At 58.2% G+C, this 18,459-nt stretch overlaps 1 protein-coding gene across 7 annotated transcripts in view; it reads right to left on the bottom strand.

Annotated features, from left to right (window-relative positions):
• Positions 1-3,987: 3,987 nt before the first annotated feature.
• Positions 3,988-18,459, bottom strand: part of COL11A2 (collagen type XI alpha 2 chain) — a 28,294-nt gene continuing 13,822 nt past the window's right edge. For all 7 annotated transcript variants that reach the window (XM_019738667.3, XM_074332769.2, XM_074332770.2 and 4 more), the window contains 45 exons: positions 18,366-18,410; positions 18,116-18,169; positions 17,905-17,949; positions 17,718-17,771; positions 17,430-17,474; positions 17,181-17,234; positions 17,008-17,052; positions 16,753-16,806; positions 16,326-16,433; positions 15,263-15,316; positions 14,916-14,969; positions 14,779-14,823; positions 14,639-14,692; positions 14,477-14,521; positions 14,280-14,333; positions 14,125-14,178; positions 13,865-13,918; positions 13,366-13,473; positions 13,126-13,215; positions 12,886-12,939; positions 12,544-12,651; positions 12,305-12,412; positions 12,114-12,167; positions 11,957-12,010; positions 11,654-11,761; positions 11,415-11,468; positions 11,135-11,188; positions 10,856-10,909; positions 10,646-10,699; positions 10,209-10,316; positions 9,772-9,825; positions 9,530-9,583; positions 9,341-9,394; positions 8,855-8,908; positions 8,507-8,614; positions 8,350-8,403; positions 8,166-8,219; positions 7,812-7,919; positions 7,608-7,661; positions 7,264-7,299; positions 7,017-7,070; positions 6,635-6,902; positions 5,974-6,086; positions 5,404-5,610; positions 3,988-4,703 (listed from right to left, as the gene is read on the bottom strand). In XM_019738667.3, the coding sequence (XP_019594226.2) occupies positions 4,563-4,703; positions 5,404-5,610; positions 5,974-6,086; positions 6,635-6,902; positions 7,017-7,070; positions 7,264-7,299; positions 7,608-7,661; positions 7,812-7,919; positions 8,166-8,219; positions 8,350-8,403; positions 8,507-8,614; positions 8,855-8,908; positions 9,341-9,394; positions 9,530-9,583; positions 9,772-9,825; positions 10,209-10,316; positions 10,646-10,699; positions 10,856-10,909; positions 11,135-11,188; positions 11,415-11,468; positions 11,654-11,761; positions 11,957-12,010; positions 12,114-12,167; positions 12,305-12,412; positions 12,544-12,651; positions 12,886-12,939; positions 13,126-13,215; positions 13,366-13,473; positions 13,865-13,918; positions 14,125-14,178; positions 14,280-14,333; positions 14,477-14,521; positions 14,639-14,692; positions 14,779-14,823; positions 14,916-14,969; positions 15,263-15,316; positions 16,326-16,433; positions 16,753-16,806; positions 17,008-17,052; positions 17,181-17,234; positions 17,430-17,474; positions 17,718-17,771; positions 17,905-17,949; positions 18,116-18,169; positions 18,366-18,410 (3,339 nt within the window). In that variant the 3' untranslated portion in view covers positions 3,988-4,562. The remainder of the gene's footprint in view (positions 4,704-5,403; positions 5,611-5,973; positions 6,087-6,634; positions 6,903-7,016; positions 7,071-7,263; positions 7,300-7,607; positions 7,662-7,811; positions 7,920-8,165; positions 8,220-8,349; positions 8,404-8,506; positions 8,615-8,854; positions 8,909-9,340; positions 9,395-9,529; positions 9,584-9,771; positions 9,826-10,208; positions 10,317-10,645; positions 10,700-10,855; positions 10,910-11,134; positions 11,189-11,414; positions 11,469-11,653; positions 11,762-11,956; positions 12,011-12,113; positions 12,168-12,304; positions 12,413-12,543; positions 12,652-12,885; positions 12,940-13,125; positions 13,216-13,365; positions 13,474-13,864; positions 13,919-14,124; positions 14,179-14,279; positions 14,334-14,476; positions 14,522-14,638; positions 14,693-14,778; positions 14,824-14,915; positions 14,970-15,262; positions 15,317-16,325; positions 16,434-16,752; positions 16,807-17,007; positions 17,053-17,180; positions 17,235-17,429; positions 17,475-17,717; positions 17,772-17,904; positions 17,950-18,115; positions 18,170-18,365; positions 18,411-18,459) is intronic.

Genomic DNA, 18,459 nt, shown 5'->3' with positions numbered 1-18,459 from the left:
ACCTGGGCTCCAATGAAACACGGTGCCATTACCCATCTTCTCCCTAACCCTCATATCTCTGAAACACGTTTCTTAGTTTGTAGTTTTTATTTGTTTCTATTTTCAATTTTGAAAAATAAGAAAAATCTTGAGGTATTAATGAAAATAACCACAAGTGGAAAGTTGCAGAGTTATTAAGAACTTTCTACCAGCACTAGTAACATAGGTATACCATATTTAGTGAGAAGAATTGCCCCACCATCTGATGCAGCAGTATAGCCCAGACCTGGGGAGACATGAACACAACAGGAATACAGAGCCATGACCTGACTCTGTGGAATCCAGGCCCTTAGAGATGAAGTGGGGAGACCTGGATCATGAGCTTCACACCTCATGGATCATGAGCTGCCATGGTATCCAACATGGCTTTTACCTGTTATACTTTGGAAAACCACCCATCTATTTCTTGAGAATCAAAAGACTTCAGCCTGAAAGCAAGATGTCATTAATAGAAAGGGAGGCCAGATCAAAGTAAACAAAACGGATTGCTACGCTCCCACCAACTGAGGGAAAGTGGTGTGGTGTGCTGACTCCCACTGAGGCTGATGCTACCATCCTGGCTGTTTGGGGGTAGCGCTAAAGGAGACGCCCCTGTAGATGTCGCTGGTCTTCATTCAAGCAGAACAGGTCTTCCCTACTGAGATGGCACTCTGCTGGCAGTGCCAGTTCCTATGAAACTACCCTAGAGATGAGAGAAAAGACAACAGAAAGCCAATTGCAAGCACCCAGGAGTGACTTCTCACCTCAACAGGGAAACATGATCATGCCCTGTGAACTGCACAGCTGGCCAGGAAAAAGCTGGAATGTGGCCCTGACTTTCCCTGCTGACCATATCAAACTTGCAGGAATAGGGGCTATAAGTCACAAAACTGAGTCACCACCTCCTATTATACAGGAACTTCTTTCTGAGGCAGCTAGAGCCTTACTTTGACCCAATTCCTCCCCTATCTCATCTCCACCCCACACCTGCCCCATCATACAGAAACTACAAATCCCAGCATGCAACATGGCCAAGGGATGACTGAGATATGTAGCTCATGCCTTCTGGGATATATAGTGCTCCCAGGTACATGATCTAAGTAGTCCAAATTTTACAAATTGCTTTTTGACCATAAGTCACAGAGGCCAAAAAGATCAGCCCAAGTCTGAGAAGCAGCTCCAAGGGTGTGACAGGCTAGAGGCCCCATCCTCACAGCTTTCCTGCTGTAATCTTCCTGTCTCCCCCTCCAAGCCCTCCTCTCCTAAACCTCCAAGGCTGTTGGCTGTGTGCCTTCCTCCAGTTCCTTCACCTGGGTGGGACCTTGCTAGCACACACCTCCATCATATCACTTACCTTTTCAAACACCATCAATGACTCCCTCTTCCTTATTGGGTTCAAGAAACTCCTTTGAGAGGCAGTCAAGATGTTTCAGAACCCAGCTCCTCCCACAAGAGTTTATGTTCTGACCCAATCAAACCCAAAGTAACCCCCCCAAAGTCTCTGCTTCTTTCTCTTTTATATCCTCCCTACCCCATCCAGAAGCCTCCACTGCCCACTACCAGCACCCCCATGCCAAAATGCCAAGGCACCTGCACAAAACCCCCAGTCCCTCCCCAAACCCCCAGCTCTGGAGCCTTGCCTTAAACCCCTCCTATCTTCCCTTAGAGCCAGGCCCCAGCTTGCCCCGGGAAAGGGAGAAGTCCCGATGCAAAGAGAGGGCTGTGGTCCTGGCATCCTCAACAGCAACTTGGCACAGAATCGCTCATAAAAGTGTTATGTGGGGTTAGTTGGCATGCTAGTTAAATAGGCTTTTGTGGACTGACCTAGCGACCTAACCGCCATGTATAAATGTTATTTGAGTGACAGTATGGCATTGTTTCCATGGAGAAAAGCCCTCTGAGCTCAGAGCGCCTCTCCAAAAGTGACCTTTGTAGACATTCCCCTTTGTGCTCCGGGGGCGACCTCTGTGGGTTTGGCTCCATAGCAGAAGGCGCTGAGAAACCTCAGCTCTGGATCAGCTTGGCTGGGAGTGGGTGCGGGCGAGGAGCGTGGGGAGTATTTATTTAGGTCTGATTATCTCTTCAGCTGAGGCCTGGGAGGGAGGGATAGAAGGTGGATTGTCTGAAGCCCTCGGGGATAGAAGATGGGAGACGGAGGGCGTGGGCGATCCCAGAAATCCTGTCCATCGCCTGATCCCAAATAGACGAGATCGGGGACTGTCGCTCCATTTGGCCTCCTCCTGGGTTGGGCGGAGTAGGAGTGAGGATTCAGTGGGTGAAGGAAGTGTAGCGGATTCGGGACGTTTTAGCGGCCGGAGTGTTTTCGTTGGCCCTTTAAAGAGCTATGGTCTTGGCGTGGGCACCAGGGGGCAGCAGACGCGGAGAGAAGCGCGGAGCCCGAGGCGCGGAGCCCGAGCGCGGACGCGCGGAGGAGGGGTTTTCCACCTGCGACCGGTTTTCCTGCCCAGGCTGAGCTTCTAGACGCCCCCATAGGAGAGCTTCCTGGATAGAGAAGGAGTTGACTCCAACACTCCAGGGTTTCAGAGATTGGGATTTTGTCCTTGGGACAGGGACGAGCGAGGCGGTGCCATCCGGGATCCACGAGAAGCAGCAGTACGGAGAAGGGGGTGCCTGCCCGGACTCCGGGTCGCGGTGCAAGACAACCCTTTTCCGGTCCCCTACCCCCAGGGTTTGCGGACACGAACCGGGACACACACACTTGCACACACCCATCCCCCTCCTGGCCCCCGCAGCCAGGCGTCCAGCAAGGAAAGGGGCGTCCCTACTGGATGAGGCCCTGGAATAAATTTTAATCTATTGCCAGGACGGGCGGGAGCCAGGAAGTGCCATGGAAGGATGGGAAGCCCCAGGAGAGGCGGGGAGGCCAGCTAGGGATGCCTGACGGCGGCTGCCTGAGCAGAAGGGACTGACAGGAACCCTGACCGACCGCACAGAGCTGCATGCAGAATAAGCCCTGAGGGGGGCCGCTGAGGAAGGAGGGAGTGGGGGCGGCACAGAGTGGGAGGAGATGGGGCAAGGGCTGTGCATCTTGACACAAAGGCAAAGCCTGGAATGATGTAGACACGAATACACACAGTCGTCCAGCATGGGGGCCGGCCGCAGCCCTGGCTTTTTATGACAGGACATCACAAGCCTGAGGAGGAGGGAAGAGGTGACCAGAGCTACAGGTGCAGGAAACTGTTATGGAAGTGAGCCACAGTCTCCGCACTTGCAGAGTTCAGGCCATCTAAGGCTCCTTCCAGGCCTGAAGTCCCTAAAGCTGGGCAGAGGATGGGGGGAGGTTGTGTTTGAGGCACACCCTCCTCCAGAACCAATCCAGCACCACTGTCAGGCAGAACTGGGGGACCCATTTGTGATTCTGCACATGTCAGCCAGGCATTATGACACCCCAGCTGGACAGGTCCTCCAGGGAACAGGGGTTAAGCCATCCATTTCTGGCTACAGCTCAGCCGGAAGAAGGGGTGTTGGATGGCAGTTGGGTGGGGATTGAAATAACAACACAGGGACCACACACATATACCCTAGGAGACAATCACATGTTTTAACCATCAGTCAGAAAGGACACTGGTCATAGGGCTAGACAAGGTCCTGGATGTCCCTTCCATTCATATGCCACACATTAACCCTTCAATTGCAGGATTAGGAAAGCTGAGGGGGTGTCCAGGGGAGCGAGTGGGTGGCCAGGATGGCAATGGGATACTCGGGGCTCAGGGCCATGGTGACTTCCCAGCTAATATGGAAGTTTTTGGTATTTCAACAGTCCACTGAATACAGGTCCTGCACACACCCCTCACTAATCCATTTCTCTCCCAGGGGAGTGGCCTGGTCCCCAAATATCAGGAAGTCCCCGCAAGCCCCAGACCAAGTGAAAGACAGCAGGTATGTGGATGAGGGAGCCAAACACCCGGTAGGTGATGAGAGTCCCACCTGGGCAGAGAGAGTCAGAGCCCTGAGGCAAAGGAGAGCATATATTCCAACGTTCACAGTGGGTGCTACAGGTGGGGTGTGAGGGAGCTGGGGTTCGGCCCGAAAACCCCCACACAGTCACTGAGGGAAGCCCTGAGGCAAGGACGAGGGCACGGGCTCACCCCTGGAGAGCCCTGTCTCCAGAGTCCGCTGATTTGGGTTGGCATTTCTCTCTTTATCTTTTTTGTATTTGGTTTTCCACTCTTTAAATAATTAATATAATTACTTTTAAATACAAAATACACAGTGTCCTTTCTCTTCTCTTCCTCTTGTTTGGGGCGGTTGGGAGGTGAGTTTTAAATAAGTATGTCAGCTGTGTATCAGGTCACAGGCTCCAGGTGGGAAGGCCAAGAGCCCCAGATGCCAGCCCTCCCCTGGGGTGTCCAGGTAGCCACTTCACCCCTCCCTTGGTCTGCCCCTGACTGGGGGCTCTCGGTGCCCTGGCCCAAGGCCCCCTAGATGGTGAGGAGCCCTCTTAGGAGGTGGCACAGAGTTGATGCTGTGGGATTCCAGGTGGGCCTGGTTTCAACTGACAGGGTCAAACAGAGAAGAAGGTCCTAGCCCATAAAACAGACAGGCCCCAGCAGCACCCCTCCCCGCCTCGGGGGGGCCCCCAGGTCTGAAAAGGAGGCGTCCAGCACTGGCAGCTGCTCCAGCACAGGTGTTCGCACTTCCAGCACCGTCCGGCCTTGCAGTGTCTTGAAGAGGAGACAGGAGAGGGGGCGTGAGTTTGGTGGAGGCACACACACCCCATGGGACACCCACCCCCCCCCAGGCCCAGGCTTGCCTCTCCCTCAGCATCCTGAGAAGCTATTCCCCCAACCGTGTCACATGTTCAGACTTGCTACATTTTCTTCCAGCAAGTCAGGATTGGGAAAGCTAGGAAGTTGTATGCGCATGTGTGTGTACGTGTGTGCACAGGTGTGCTCGTGAGCCAGTCTGTGAGGCTTTGGGTTTGTCTGCCGTGGTTGTGTGAGTCTGTGTGACTCGCGGGGATGTGTGCCCAGGTGTCTGTGAGTGTGTCTGTATGATGATAGCCGACATAATTCCACATGTGTGTACCTGTGTGACCCTGCCCAAGCGACTGGGGGCGTGTGTATAGATTGGGGGCATCTGTGCCCCTGCACCTCCATGATGGGTTACCCTCGCCCCATGCCTCGGGGCAACCTGTGTAAATGTGTGTATGAGCCTGCATGATTCACTCGGGATGACACCGCTATGTGCACACAGGTGAGCTCCACTTCCATCGTCTCACCCTCCTCACCCCCATCTGAGCCCCCTCAGGCCTATCTGACACCAGGGCACTGGACTCCTGCTCTGTCTGGTGGCCCCGCCCAGAGGGTCTTCCTGCAGCCTGAGCCTGGGATCTGCCCCTAGCCAGCTCTTCCTGCTTCCCACCTGACAGCCGTCTCTGAATTCCTTGACATAGGGGCTGGTGTCCGGGCTCAGCTCGTCCTCATTGGCCCCCCTGAGCCTCAGGGGCCCTTCCCGGACCACCCCGGAGCATGGATAGGAGATGTCCTGGTGGGCAGAGACGCTGAGCAGCCGCAGGAAGGTGAGCTGGACCACGCCCACCAGGGAGCCTTCTGAGTCCACGTAGGAGAACTGGCAGAGAGAGGGCTGCAGTCAGGGGCACAGGGCAGCCTGCCAAGCCTGTACAGAAGCAGCGCGGCTAGGCCAGGGACGTGAGCAGGGAATGGGTGGGAGGAAAGGGCTGGGGACAAATGAGGGGACTGAGTGGGCGCCAGGAGACTGGGGGTAAACAGAAGGCAAACATCTGTCTTGGGTTGCCAAGGGAAGGAGACAAAGTGAGAGTGGGAGGGCTGGTAAGAAGGAAAGGAAGAAGGTGCAGGAGTGGAGAAGGGCCAGTAGTCTCTGCAAGGGCAATGGCCAGGGAACTTGTCGCATAGACCCAGAAACTACTGCACCCTGATAGGGGCACTCTATGGGGCTGGGGCCAGCTCTCACCCGCGTAACATCATCCCTGGGCATCACACAGGTTTCCCCTCCTGCTGTAAAGTTGCAGAACACCCGGAAGGCATCCCGAGCACAGCCCTGGTTGGGGTCGACCCAGTATTCTCCTGTTGGGTGAGGGAGAGGCGAGGGTCAGGGCCCTGAGGGCTCAGACCCACGGTGTTCTTTGCCCCCACATTCCCACTGCCCCACCCCCGCAGCCTGCCCCACAATGCTCAGTCTCCCAGTCCTGTTCTCCCACCAGAACCCCAGAACACAGCCCACCATGCTTCAGTTTCCCTCATCACCTGTACCCTTGCCCCACCTCTGACACCCCTGACTCCAGCAGCACCCCCAGCCTCCTGATTGGAGGGGGTAGGAACAATGACACCCTCATGCTGGTACAATGAATGTGGCTGTTGGTTCGCACACATGTCCATCTATGTAAATGCAAGCATGCATGTACACACTTGCATGAGCTGGTACACACTGGTAGGGCCGTATCAGTTACTAAACATTGAAATACTTCTGACCTGGTTGGTAAGTAACTGCTATTCCTACCCCCTCAACACTTACCCCTACCCCAACACCTTCCCCAAGACTCCCCAACATCCTTCTGCGTGTCCACACCCACACTGCTATTAATAGTTTTGTGTCCCCTGAGGCTGGCACTGACCATCTGGCAGCTCTGGGTGGCAGAGCTTCAGGTCCTGGCAGGTGCGAGCAGGGCTGTCCTGGGTCCCTGTCGGCCGCCTCATCTGCTCGATCTCCTCCCGCAGGGAGTCAAGTGAGCCAAAGATCTCCTCTAGTCCCCCAGGACTGCCAGGGGCCCCCCCGGTTGGCATGGCCTCCTCTTCCTGCATCAGACGACTTCCATCCACTGAACGCCGAGCCTTCTTGGGCATCTGGATGGGCAGGGGCTGGATCACCTCACCCGGGGGTCCCTGGATGGAGGGGCAGATGCAGAAGGTGAAAGACAAGGTGGGTATGAGGGTGAAGCAGAGAAACTTGGGACTGAGAGGGACAGTCGGAGAAGTAGGCCCTGACTCGTAACTCACCGGGTGTCCTGGAGGGCCCTGGAGACCCTTCTCTCCCTTAGGTCCGGCTGGGCCCTGTCAAAGGAGTAAATGAGGTGTGGAAGGGTCAAGAGGTCAAGCATGCAAGCAAGGTCACAGAAAGGTCAAATCAGTATCCAGGCTGGGAATGAAGGGCTCCACTGCGGGGAGTATGTTTGCTCTGCAGAGATAGAGTCAAGTCCAGCTTGGGGGGAAGGGCAAAGGTCAGAGCTGGCTGGGGTTCACTCACTGTGGCTCCTTTGGCTCCCTTGGGGCCAGCAGGTCCCTGTGAAATGAAAAACAAGAAAGAGATGGTCACCACAGGGGAAGGTCAGGACATAGAGAAATGGAGCGGCAAGGTCATGAGTCCACAGGACAGTGGGATGACCACAGGAGGGGCAGGCATAAGGAGACATGGGGACATTCAGGAGACCCTGGAAGGATGGGGGAGACACTGCAGGTGTAAGGAGATATGGGGGAAACTGGGGCCTGTACTTGTTAGGCTGGCAGTCGCCATGGAAGCCCCTGGGAGATTACAGAGGAGGAAGCAGTGGGGTGTAAGGGATTTAGTGGAAGAACAGATGGGATACTCACAGGGTGGCCAGGGGGCCCTCCAGGACCGATGGGGCCAGATGCTCCTGGGATACCCTAGGAAAGGGAGGGCCTGGTTCAACTGGCTCATCCTCCCTTCCCCCTCCCTCACCCCACCACAGAGTTTTCATCCCCAATCTCTCCCACTCCCAACGTGAATCTACAACCTCATCCCCCACACCTTCCAGGACCACGCCCTCTACTCACTGTCTCTCCCTTCTGTCCAGAGGAGCCCTGAGGGCCAGGAAGTCCCCGATCACCCTTTTCGCCCTGCTCCCCAGGGGGCCCAATCAGTCCGATGAGACCTGGGTGACCCTGAAGAAGGGGACAGGTGGTCAAGGGGGTACAGAGAGGACACCATGGGGGTCAGAGCCCAGAAGGCAGAAGAGCCTGAGGCACAGGGTCTGAGGAAAGAACAGAGGCTGTGAGCAGCCCTCTGAGTAATGACCCCCAAAGACTTGGTGCTGGAGGCCTGACGCAGAGCAGTGGGCACTCAGGGTCTTATAGGCTTCGGGGGGAGGGGGAGGGGAGAGACACCTGGCCACTCTGTCTGTCACTCACCTTCTCTCCCTTGGCCCCAGCATCACCCCGGAGGCCAGGAAGCCCTGGAGGTCCCTGTAGGGAGACAGAAAGTCACTCTTTCCAGGGGGTGAACCCAAGCTCTTCCCCACCACTTCCCACTTCCTCAGAGCTTCAGCTGGATGCCCCCTGCCCCAGGCCACCCCACCAATCCATAACCACTCACCACAGGTCCTGGAGGCCCAGCCTGGCCTGTGGCTCCAGGACGACCTTGCTCGCCCTGCAGATTGGAGGGACCACAGAGGTCAGGAGGAGTGTCCCCATCCCTTACTCCTCCCTGGCTTCTCACCCTCCCAACCCAGCCTCTCCACACCAAGACTCACCACTGAGCCTGGGAGCCCCCTCAGACCATCAGGACCAGGTTTTCCTGCTGGGCCTGCAGGACCCACAGGGCCTGTCTTTCCCGGGGCACCCACAGCACCAGCATCGCCCTGAAACACACATAAGGAATGTGTCCTAAGAGGCAGAGGATGTGGGTGCGGGTGGGGGCAGGGAGTCCAAGGGAGACAGGGTGAAGCAGGGAGGAGGGGCCGAACCCCAACAGCCCTTGGAGCAGGAAGAGTCTAGGGAAGCCCGTCCCCACAAGGGGCTCAGCGAGGGGGAGGGGGACGTGGGGTAGCATGGGGGGGCCAACGGAGGGAATACCAGCACCCAGGGCAGCCTCCCCTCACCTTGGCTCCCTTCTCTCCTTGTCGCCCCTCAGGACCAGGTGTGCCAGCAGGACCCTGCAGATGGAGATGGGAAGGAAGAGTGAAGGAGGCAGCGCACAGGCCGATTCACAGACGGTGAGAAGCCGGGCAACTGGGTCAGTTGCTAAAATGCTGAGTAGTTCTGAGCGTTTGGCGAAGAGCCACTTACCCACCTCCTAACTAAAGAGTTAATTCCTGGCCTGGCAAGTGCCCTCCAGAAAGCCAGCCCCTTCCTCCAGTGTCCATTCTGACTGGCTGGTACACACCACCTAGCCTGGCAAGGACTTACATACCAAACCCCAGGAACAAACACCCAAATATACACAGCACCCTACAAACGCTGCTGAAGTATATATGCACCCACCCAGATGCCCGGCATCTCCCTGCCCGTCCCACCTGCCATTGCCCCATCCAGTCTGCCCTGCCCACTGACTGCCCCGCAAGATGCCAGGTGTCCGCCTCACTTACCCGCTTTCCAAGTGGTCCAGGGGGTCCATTCTCCCCAGTGGGACCAGGGGATCCCTGAGGATGGGTGAATAAGGGTGGGTGAGTGTTTAGCCTCCGGCCAAGGAGCCTCTCAGGAGTGGGGCAAAGAAGAGGGGACGTGGATCTGAAGGCTTGGGCTCGGTGGGGGGACAGGGGTCACTGGTCACTCACAGGCTGCCCTGGCTCGCCATCCTCTCCGCGGTCACCCTTCGCGCCATCCTGGCCCTGCAGGGAGGAAGCAAGGTCAGAGGGGAGCCCCCATCTGGCTGCTATCACCCCAATTGGTGATCCTCCCACCCCTGCACCTGCCCTGCCACGCGCCCAGCTTCCCACAGCCAAGCCCATCGGCCACATAGTGAGCCTCTACGGAAGCCCACCACCTGTGCCCCTTCCCCTCCCTGGGGAAGACTCACCCGAGGGCCACCTTCTCCAGGAGGGCCAGGGTCACCAGGAAAACCAACAGGGCCCTAATCCACAGGGAGAACAAAGGTCAGGCTCATAGCCGCCTAAACCCACCCAGAGCCAACAGGACCCCCCGGGGCACACACCACACTCCCATCTCTAGAGGCATTGCTTACCTGCAGCACCCTGGGAAGAGGGTCTCCTGCACCCTTTTCCCCCCTCGTGCACTACATGCCTTCTAGTGCTTGCAGGGTGTTAACTAGAGGCCATCTGTCATGTCCTCTCTCTGGATCCCAGCCCCCATAACCTCCCAGGAGACCCCATTCCCAGAGCCTTCCTCCCAGATATTCCCCACTCGTGGGCTTCCCACGCTCCAAGATCCTCACACACATATTCCCAGGTCTCCCATTCATAGGACCCTCCTCTCGGCCCCTCCCCCCAGACTCACAGGGTTCCCTTTGGGGCCATCATCCCCGGTGGGGCCTTTGGGCCCTGGTGGTCCCGCCTCTCCCTGCTGCCCAGACTCTCCTTTCTCCCCACGCTCTCCGCGTGGACCCTGGAGGATGAGTGAAGGGTACAGATCCCAAGGGGGTCTTGAAGATCAAGGATGCAGCCCTGCCTCCAAGACACCTCCAGCCTCCCCCAGTGCCCTCAGTGACAGTGGGATGCACACAGAAAGGCAAGCCCATAAGGGGGTCCCTGGCCCCTCTTCCCTTTGAGGAAAGGGTGGCAGGGCTCACGCAGACCCAGGGACCAGGCCCGTAGAGAACGGCCGGGGCACAGACCCCCGGGCTGCAGAGGACTTCCAGCTCCAGGAGGTCACAGGAAAAGCGGGGGACAGGGTGAAAGGCATGGGGAGGGTGCCCCAGAGCTCTCGTCACTCACCTTGACACCTGGCTCACCCTGGACTCCTGGAGATCCTGACTCTCCTGGCTCCCCCTGCAAGGAGATTCGGGTCAAAAATCCTCCTCTCCCCCCCAAAAAAATCCTGATATTCCCCACAGTTCATTTTCTTTTCAACCCCCCAACCAAAATTGGCAGAAGTCCAACCCTTGTTCCCCCCAAGACCAGGCCATTCACCCCCTTCCTAGTTACCTTCTCTCCAGGGGGACCCAGGTTCCCAACACCTCCGGGGGGACCTTGTGGACCCTGGAAGAGGAACAGAAATAGGGATCCGCTCAGGGGAGGAGGTGCCATTCCAGGGGAGGAGCCTGGCTGAGGGCCCCAGGTCAGAGTGGTGAGGCAGTGGGAGCCTCCCGAGGGGCCAGTGGCTTCTCAGGGCACCAGACATGAGCGTGGGCTTCACAGGCTGGGGAAAGGGAGGCAGAGGACTGGCCACATTAATCTCAGGGACGAGAAGCCAGGAGGACTCACATCAGCTCCATTGGGTCCAGCTGGGCCTCGAGGTCCTGGGGGGCCAGGTGGTCCCTGCGGAGAAACAGATACACCAGGATGGGGAGGGAAAAGGGAGACACGGTGATGGATGCACATGAATTACGAAGGGTTGGGCGCGGCAGAGGAGGAGGGGCAGGCAGGCCAGGGAGCAGGGGGACAGTAGTGGCAGTGGGGTGCTGGGGTGGGGCTGGGTGGGGGTGGTGACTAGGTCAGGCTGAGGTCAGTAGGGGTCACACAGCATCAGTGGGGTCACACTCACCATAGGGCCCACATCTCCTGTTTCTCCCTTCTCCCCTGAGGGGCCTGGCAAACCCTGTGCAGGAAACACAGTACAGACCCAGGTGACCACCCACCCTAGGCCCCCCCAGTTCCTCCCCCAGATCACACATGCCTGCCCTCCCCAGTCCTCGTCAGAAGGGGACCGGCAGGGATGTGGGGCAGATATCAGCTCCATCTTGACCCCAACTCTCAGCCCCTGTCTCCAGCCCCCAAATTCACCTGTAGACCAATGGGTCCTGGGGGCCCATTGAATCCTCTTGTTCCTTCATCACCTTTGGCTCCAAAGTGTCCCTGGGGTCCCCGAGCTCCAGGTTCCCCATCTACTCCCTGAGGTGGGGGGAGCAGGGACAAGGACACAGAGATGGTCATGGGTCCGTTGTTTTCTGTCCGCAAACCCCACACAGAGCTGGGCACCAGGCCCAGGGCCCCTACTCCCATCCCCAACCCCAAGGGGAGAGGAGAGCCGAAGGCAGACGGGACTGCCAGGGCTCCGGCGAGAGGGGCCGGGCGTCAGTCACTCACCGCTGTCCCAGGCTGCCCCACAGGACCGATGGGCCCAGGGGGTCCAGGAGGGCCCTGGGGAAGAAAAGAGTGTCAGAGACACCAAGACAGTGAGAGAGACCAGGGGGGAATGAGGTTGAAGGCCAGATGGCAAAAGTCAAAGGTCACAGACACTTACATGTTCACCCTTGTTCCCTTTAGTGCCCTTCTGTCCAGGGTCTCCCACCTCACCCTGGGAGGAGAAGGCGGATGAGATATTAGAGAAAGGAGACAGGGAGAGGGGAAAAGAGCAAGAATAAGACGGATCGGGGCCATGCCCATATCTGCAATCTAGAAAGAAGTTGGTCCAGGGGCTGTGGGCTCCCTCACCTTATCTCCATCCTCTCCTGCCACGCCCGGGGGTCCAGCAGGGCCAGGAAGCCCCACAGGACCCTGCACCCCATCGCGGCCAGTAGGACCAATGGGGCCCTTCTCACCCTGCAGGGAGAGAAGAAAGGAGGCGTGAGGTGGAGGTGAGCCCCGCCCTCAAACACCCGCACAGGAAACCCTCCGTAGCCCAGCAGCTCACCAACCCACCCAGTATCTCTACTCAGTGCCCCCATACTCACCGGGACGCCTTTCTCTCCTGCTACCCCAGGGGGACCCTGAGGTCCTGGGCGCCCTGGGGGGCCAATGGGTCCCCCTGATCCCGCTGCACCTCGTTCTCCAGGGGAGCCCTGAGAAAGGAAATGGAGTCAGACCCCTATGGAGGAGACCACAGCCCACCCACACCAGAGGACCCCTGACCATGGTTCCCAGGAGAGTAGCCCCAAATCAGATGCATTATGGCTGACCCTAGACTCCGTGGCCTAGTCCACGGCCCCACCTAGATCCCGACGCCGCTCTTCACCCTTCTGCACCCACCCTGTTTCCTGCTCCCTCCCCGCTGCCCCATAGGACCCCAGACTCACTGCAGGGCCGGGGGGACCAGCCGGACCTTCGTTTCCCTTCAGACCGGGTCCACCCTATGAACCAGAGATTTAGAACAAGAGATGTGAGACAGGAAGGTGGGACATCACAGAAATGGGGGTCAGAGGCATTCAGGGTCGGGGGTGGGGCTCAGGCTCAGAGATGTGGGAGTGGGGTGACTCTGAGGGGCGCCGGGATTCGCGGTGACTTGTTACAGGTGGTCTGGGGGGGGTCGTACTCACAGCAGTACCCGGGAGGCCTCTCTCTCCTGGAAAGCCCCTTAGCCCTGCAGGACCATCCTTCCCTGGGGCCCCAGGGGGACCGGGGTCACCCTAAAAACAAGGGAAAGGTGATGAACCACAGCCATGCTCCCGAGTTATGCAGCCATCTCTGAGCCCCCTCAAATTCCCAACTGCCTGTACACTTCAGCACCCCAACCAACCCTGGTCCCCCAAGTTCCCTCTGCCCGGCCCCTTACTGACCTTTGTTCCTTCTTTTCCGGCTGTTCCAGTCAGTCCCTGCTCTCCAGGGGGCCCAGGGGGGCCTGGATGACCTCTCTCCCCCATGGGCCCACTTTCTCCTGCTGCTCCCTGGGAAAGAGCCAGAGGGACTCCAATCTCAGACCCCCAAAGCAGCCACCCTGGCCACCCTGAAACACCCCTCTAGAGCCCTTTTCTCCCTGCCCAAAGCTACTGGCAAGTTCCTGTGGGCTCTTAGGTGGCTGCTCTGGGTTTGCGTTTCAGTATAACTATTCCGCCATGTGTCCCCGTTGGGGAACTGCCTCTTCTCCGAGACCTGAGAAGATGAGAACTGGCCCAGGAAACAGACGGAAGGTCCACACCTGTGCTCCAAATCCCAGCCCCACCATTTACTGCAGCCCCAGGGATCCAGGGCAGGGGCTTGTGATGGGAAAAAGGAGAAGAAGGGCAGGTAGACTGACTCCAAGGTCTGGGGTCCACTCTCTCCAGAGGGCAGGCGTACCTGAGGTCCCACCACCCCTGGCGGGCCAGGAGGGCCGGTCTTCCCTTGGAAACCCTGAGAAAGAAGGAGAGGAGAGAGCAGTCAGAGCACACAGGCAGGCATGGACACTGGGGGACGGAGCCCAGGCTCCCGGCGGAAGCGCACGGTCAAGTCTGTCACCGGGGGGCTGGGCAGGAAGCACCAGGATGCTCCCCACCACTGGCGGGCCTTCCAGACAGCTCTGGGGTCTGAGGGTCTGCGGGTGTCAGGGCATCACTTACCACTTCTCCTCTCTGGCCTGGGTGTCCTGGCAGCCCATCCTTCCCAGGGGGCCCCTAGAAGGGGTTCAGAGATCAGGTGCATTCTAGGCAGGGAAAGGAATGGGGAAGAAGGACTCAGAGAACCAAGGGAGGCCAGAGGCTAGAGGTGAGCTTACCGGAGGTCCTTTGGGACCAGGAAATCCGTTGGGGCCCTGAGGTCCAGGTAGACCCTAGAGACAGAGCTGGGTTAAGTCAGGAGAATGGGGTGGGATGCTGGGCAGGGAAAGCAGCTTCCTGCCTGGAGAGAGAGGGAGCTGCTCCGCTCAGGCTCCCTGGGGAGCGCTGGGGACCGGGAGACTCCAGCCACACTCACCCTTTCTCCAGGAGGCCCGTGGGGGCCATCACCACCTGACGTTCCCTGTGGGGGAAACAGAGTCAGAGCATCTGCTTTCTAGCTTTCCCCGAGGTAAGCGGAGTCGCGGGGCTGCTGGGCTAAGGGGCAGACGGCCGATGGAGCACTGCCAGGACCACTCACCTTAGCTCCAGACTTCCCAGTGGCACCTCGGGGACCCCGCTGACCCCGCGGACCCTAGAAGAGGAGAGAGGAGTTGTCAGAAAAACCCAACACACCCCTTTGGGTCTTGAGCCACAGGCCTCTCCCACCCCTGCACTCACCGTGGGGCCCCGCTCTCCCCGAGGCCCTGACTTCCCAGACAGGCCCTGGTGGGAACGAAGCAGACAACATGTCACCAGGGCATGGCTCCCCGCAGAGCCACCCTTCCCTCCACACCCTCTCTCTTCCCCCAGCTTACCCGGGCTCCCTTCTCTCCACTGGCTCCAGGAAAACCAGGAAATCCCAGGGACCCCTGGTGAAGAGGGAGAAAGAAAAATTGAGAAGTCAGGAAAGGGAAGGGCCTAGGAAGGGCCAACATGGTTAGAAGAGGTGACAGCGGCAGCAGTGTGGGAGACGTGGGCTCTGCCCGTCAGACTAGGTGGCCTTGGACAAGCCCCTCTGCTCTCTGGGCCTCTGCCCCCTCCTCTGTGGAACAGGGTGGGCAAAATTCTCTTAGGGGCCCCCTGCTCTGTCAATCGTGCTTCCTGAAATCAGGCATCAGGGAAGGGCCAGGGGGAAGGGAGTACAAATGAGGCGTCACATCACCTTGGGACCCTGGCGTCCAGGATAGCCAGGCAGACCAGGAACACCCAGCTTGCCCTGTGGAGAGTCAGGGAGCAATTAGGAGCGAGAGGAGCCACAGATACCACTCCATCCCTGGAGACCCCAACCCTCAGAGATGGGAGCCAGCCCCACCTAGCAACACCCCCCCACCCCCCCAAACCTCCAGCCCCTGGCCCCTCATCTGCCTCACAGGCTGCTTGGCTTTTCTAAGCTCTCCTTCCTGAGAGTAGATTTTCCCCAACGCTAGGGCTGGGATGTTGCCTTCCCTGTGTCTGGAGACTAGTCTGCGGCTCCATCAGCCTTTGGGGCTGTGATCTAGTCCTGCCCAGCTGTCAACCTCAGCTCCGTCTTCCCCAGCGCACACTCATCCTCCCAGGCCAGTCCCCTGACATGCGTCCACACAGCCTGGGCCACCTCCACACTACTCCCCCTCCCCCACACACAGCCCGCCTCCCAGTGCTCCATGGCCTGTCCTCCCGAGGCAGCTGTGGAGTGGAAGCTGGGAGCCGGGATTCTGCAGCCTGACTGCCTGGGCTCAAACCCTGGCTCTGCCCCTCACTGGCTGTGTGACAAGCAAGCATGTCAACCTTCCGGTGCGTCTGTGACACAGGGCTGTAATAGTGCAAGATGGATGTGACAAGTTTGCACAGGGCCGGCACACAGTAAGTGCTCAGTGAAAATGAGCTGGGAAGGTCTCGGAACTCACCAGCTCCTGACTCTCTCCCTTCTCGGAACTCCTACTGCTTTGAGTGACACATTTCCACTCTGCCTTACACCTCCAGTTACCTTGTGACAGCCTCTAAGCCTCATGCCCATTAATCTGCTGTACACTGTCCCTGACAGGGACCTTGCCTTGACTTCTTATCCATTGCCCCTCCACCCTTCAGTGCCTGGGAGACGCCTTATACAGAGAAGAGCATAATTAATGCACATTCATCTTCAGCTGCCAAGCTGACTCCAGCTGTGGGCACCTCATGCCGACCCTGATCCCAGGGCCAGGCCCTCATCCCCTCCACATCCCTAGAGAGATCACTCATCCCGTCACCTTCTCGCCCATGAGCCCGGGAGGCCCAGGGTCTCCAGTGGGTCCAGTGCGTCCCTTCGGCCCCTCAGGACCGTCCTCTCCCCTGGAACCAGGGACTCCAAACTCGCCCTGAGTGAGAGGGTTGGAGAGGTGAGTGTTGGGGACTGGGGGTCGGGGCTGGGCCCCAAGAGGAGAGGCAGGCCCTGGTGCGGCTGAGTGGGATTGGCTGGGATCCCAGAAGTTACTGCAGACAGGGGCAGGGAGAGTGTTGTGACTGGAGGGACATCGACCGTGGAGTTGTCATCCTTCTAGGATCAGGCCCTAACGGGTACTCAGCACTGGAGATGGGGACTCCGGGGTATCAGGGGATAGGCTGGTAATTGAGGGCACCAAAGTGGCGGATCATTGGACTTAAATCTGGGGGGCCTGTGGGGGTGCTTCTACTCACCCTGTCACCTTTCACTCCCATGTCACCTTTGAAGCCAGGAAAGCCATCGTCGCCCTGAGAAAGATGGGAGTAAGAAAATACCACAGATGACAAAGGGTCAGGAGGTTAAAATGGAGGATTTGGGATAATATGGATGGAAAGGTGGATTTCAGGAGCTGAAAGGCAGGCAGGAGGACAGGAAGTGAGGAAGAGATCAACAGAGAGGTTGGTGGGGGCAGGGTGGAGGTATTGGGAGGTTAGGGGCACATTGCTCACCTTTTCACCCTTATGACCCTTTAGACCCCGAATTCCATCCACACCCTAGAATTAGAGAGGAGGATAGAGACACAGAGCAGGGATGGAGGCTGTGTTGGAAGGACCGAGCTCCTACAACCCCAACTGGTTCCCCCAACCACAGGCCTTTACCTCCCAGCCTGGTGGTCTCTTACCTTGACACCTCGAGGTCCTGGGTATCCTAGAGGACCCTGAGGTCCAGATGGACCCTGGAAGAAGAAAGGAAGGTATCTATAAAGGGGTCACAGGGTTTCACTGTGGGGGCCTCAGGGGCTGGGATAAATGGAAGTGACAACATCAGAAAATACGTGTATGGTGAGACAAGGAAATCCCAAGGACTTAGAGGTCCCAGGATCTGGATGGAGACCCCTTCTGGGAGTGAAAGGAGGTGTGGCAGATCTCACCTGGTTTCCTTTGGTTCCAGGAGGACCTTCCTTCCCAGGGTGACCCTGAGGGTAGGGGAAGGAGAATGTGACCACTGGCCCCTGTCACCTTCCCTGCACCCCTCTCTATACTTTTTCAACCCCAATTCCCCTGTGACCTAAGGAAGCCGAAAGACCATGGGCGGGCACCATCAGTGACCTCCCAGTGTGAGGGACACACAGTATGGCTAGTCACTGAAGATGCTTGGAGGTCATTCAGTGGGGTGGAGGTTCAAGGAGTGCTTGGAACAAGAAGTAGGGCCCACTCACCGGGAGCCCATCTGCGCCAGGCATGCCGGGGAGCCCTGGTTTCCCTCGCGGACCCTGCAGGAGGCGAGGAGACTCTGCATCAGCAGAGCTCAGGTCTGAATATGACCAACACCCCACCCAGATGTCAGGGCCCTCCCGACACACACCCCCAGCACATCTCCTGCCCCCAGGTCACTTAGTCACTTACCTTCTCTCCATGAGGGCCAATGGCACCCTGAGGCCCGGGGAGACCCTACACACAGGGAGAGAGAAGTCACAGGGGCCCACCAGGTGGGCGCTGTCCTCCAGCCAGCATCCTCCACTCACAGCATGAGCAGGAAAGACTTGAGACCCTAATTTCCTGTCCCCAGTCAGGGGAAGTCACTAAAGTTAGGGAGGGGATGGACAGGACAGCTCACCTGGGTCCCAGGAGTGCCCTGTTGTCCAGGAGGTCCTGGCTCTCCCTGGGGTCCCTAGAAATAGGCAACCAGGCCAGGGTCAGAAGGAGATGGTGACAAACTTAGGGTGGAGAGCTGAGTCCCAGCAGGGACAGCCAAGAGGGCAAGAACCAGAGCAGGCAGGAGGTCAAAATGGTGGCAAAGGGAGGAGGGCTTTGGCAGGGAACTCAGGAGCTAAATGTTGGGTGGGGTCTCCATGCCTTTTACTCACCAAGCTCCCTTTGGGACCATGGGGACCATCCATGCCTCGGACTCCCTGAAACATGAGAGGGGTGTGAGAAGGCTGAAAGGCAGGCCTGGGCCCT

The sequence above is a fragment of the Rhinolophus sinicus genome, chromosome 2, assembly GCF_057876585.1.
Source record: "Rhinolophus sinicus isolate RSI-liver-muscle chromosome 2, RSI-T2T, whole genome shotgun sequence".
In the NCBI taxonomy this organism is placed as follows: Eukaryota; Metazoa; Chordata; class Mammalia; order Chiroptera; family Rhinolophidae; genus Rhinolophus; species Rhinolophus sinicus.
Note: the sequence above shows the minus strand (reverse complement) of the source record. Positions and strands in the feature narration are given on the sequence as shown.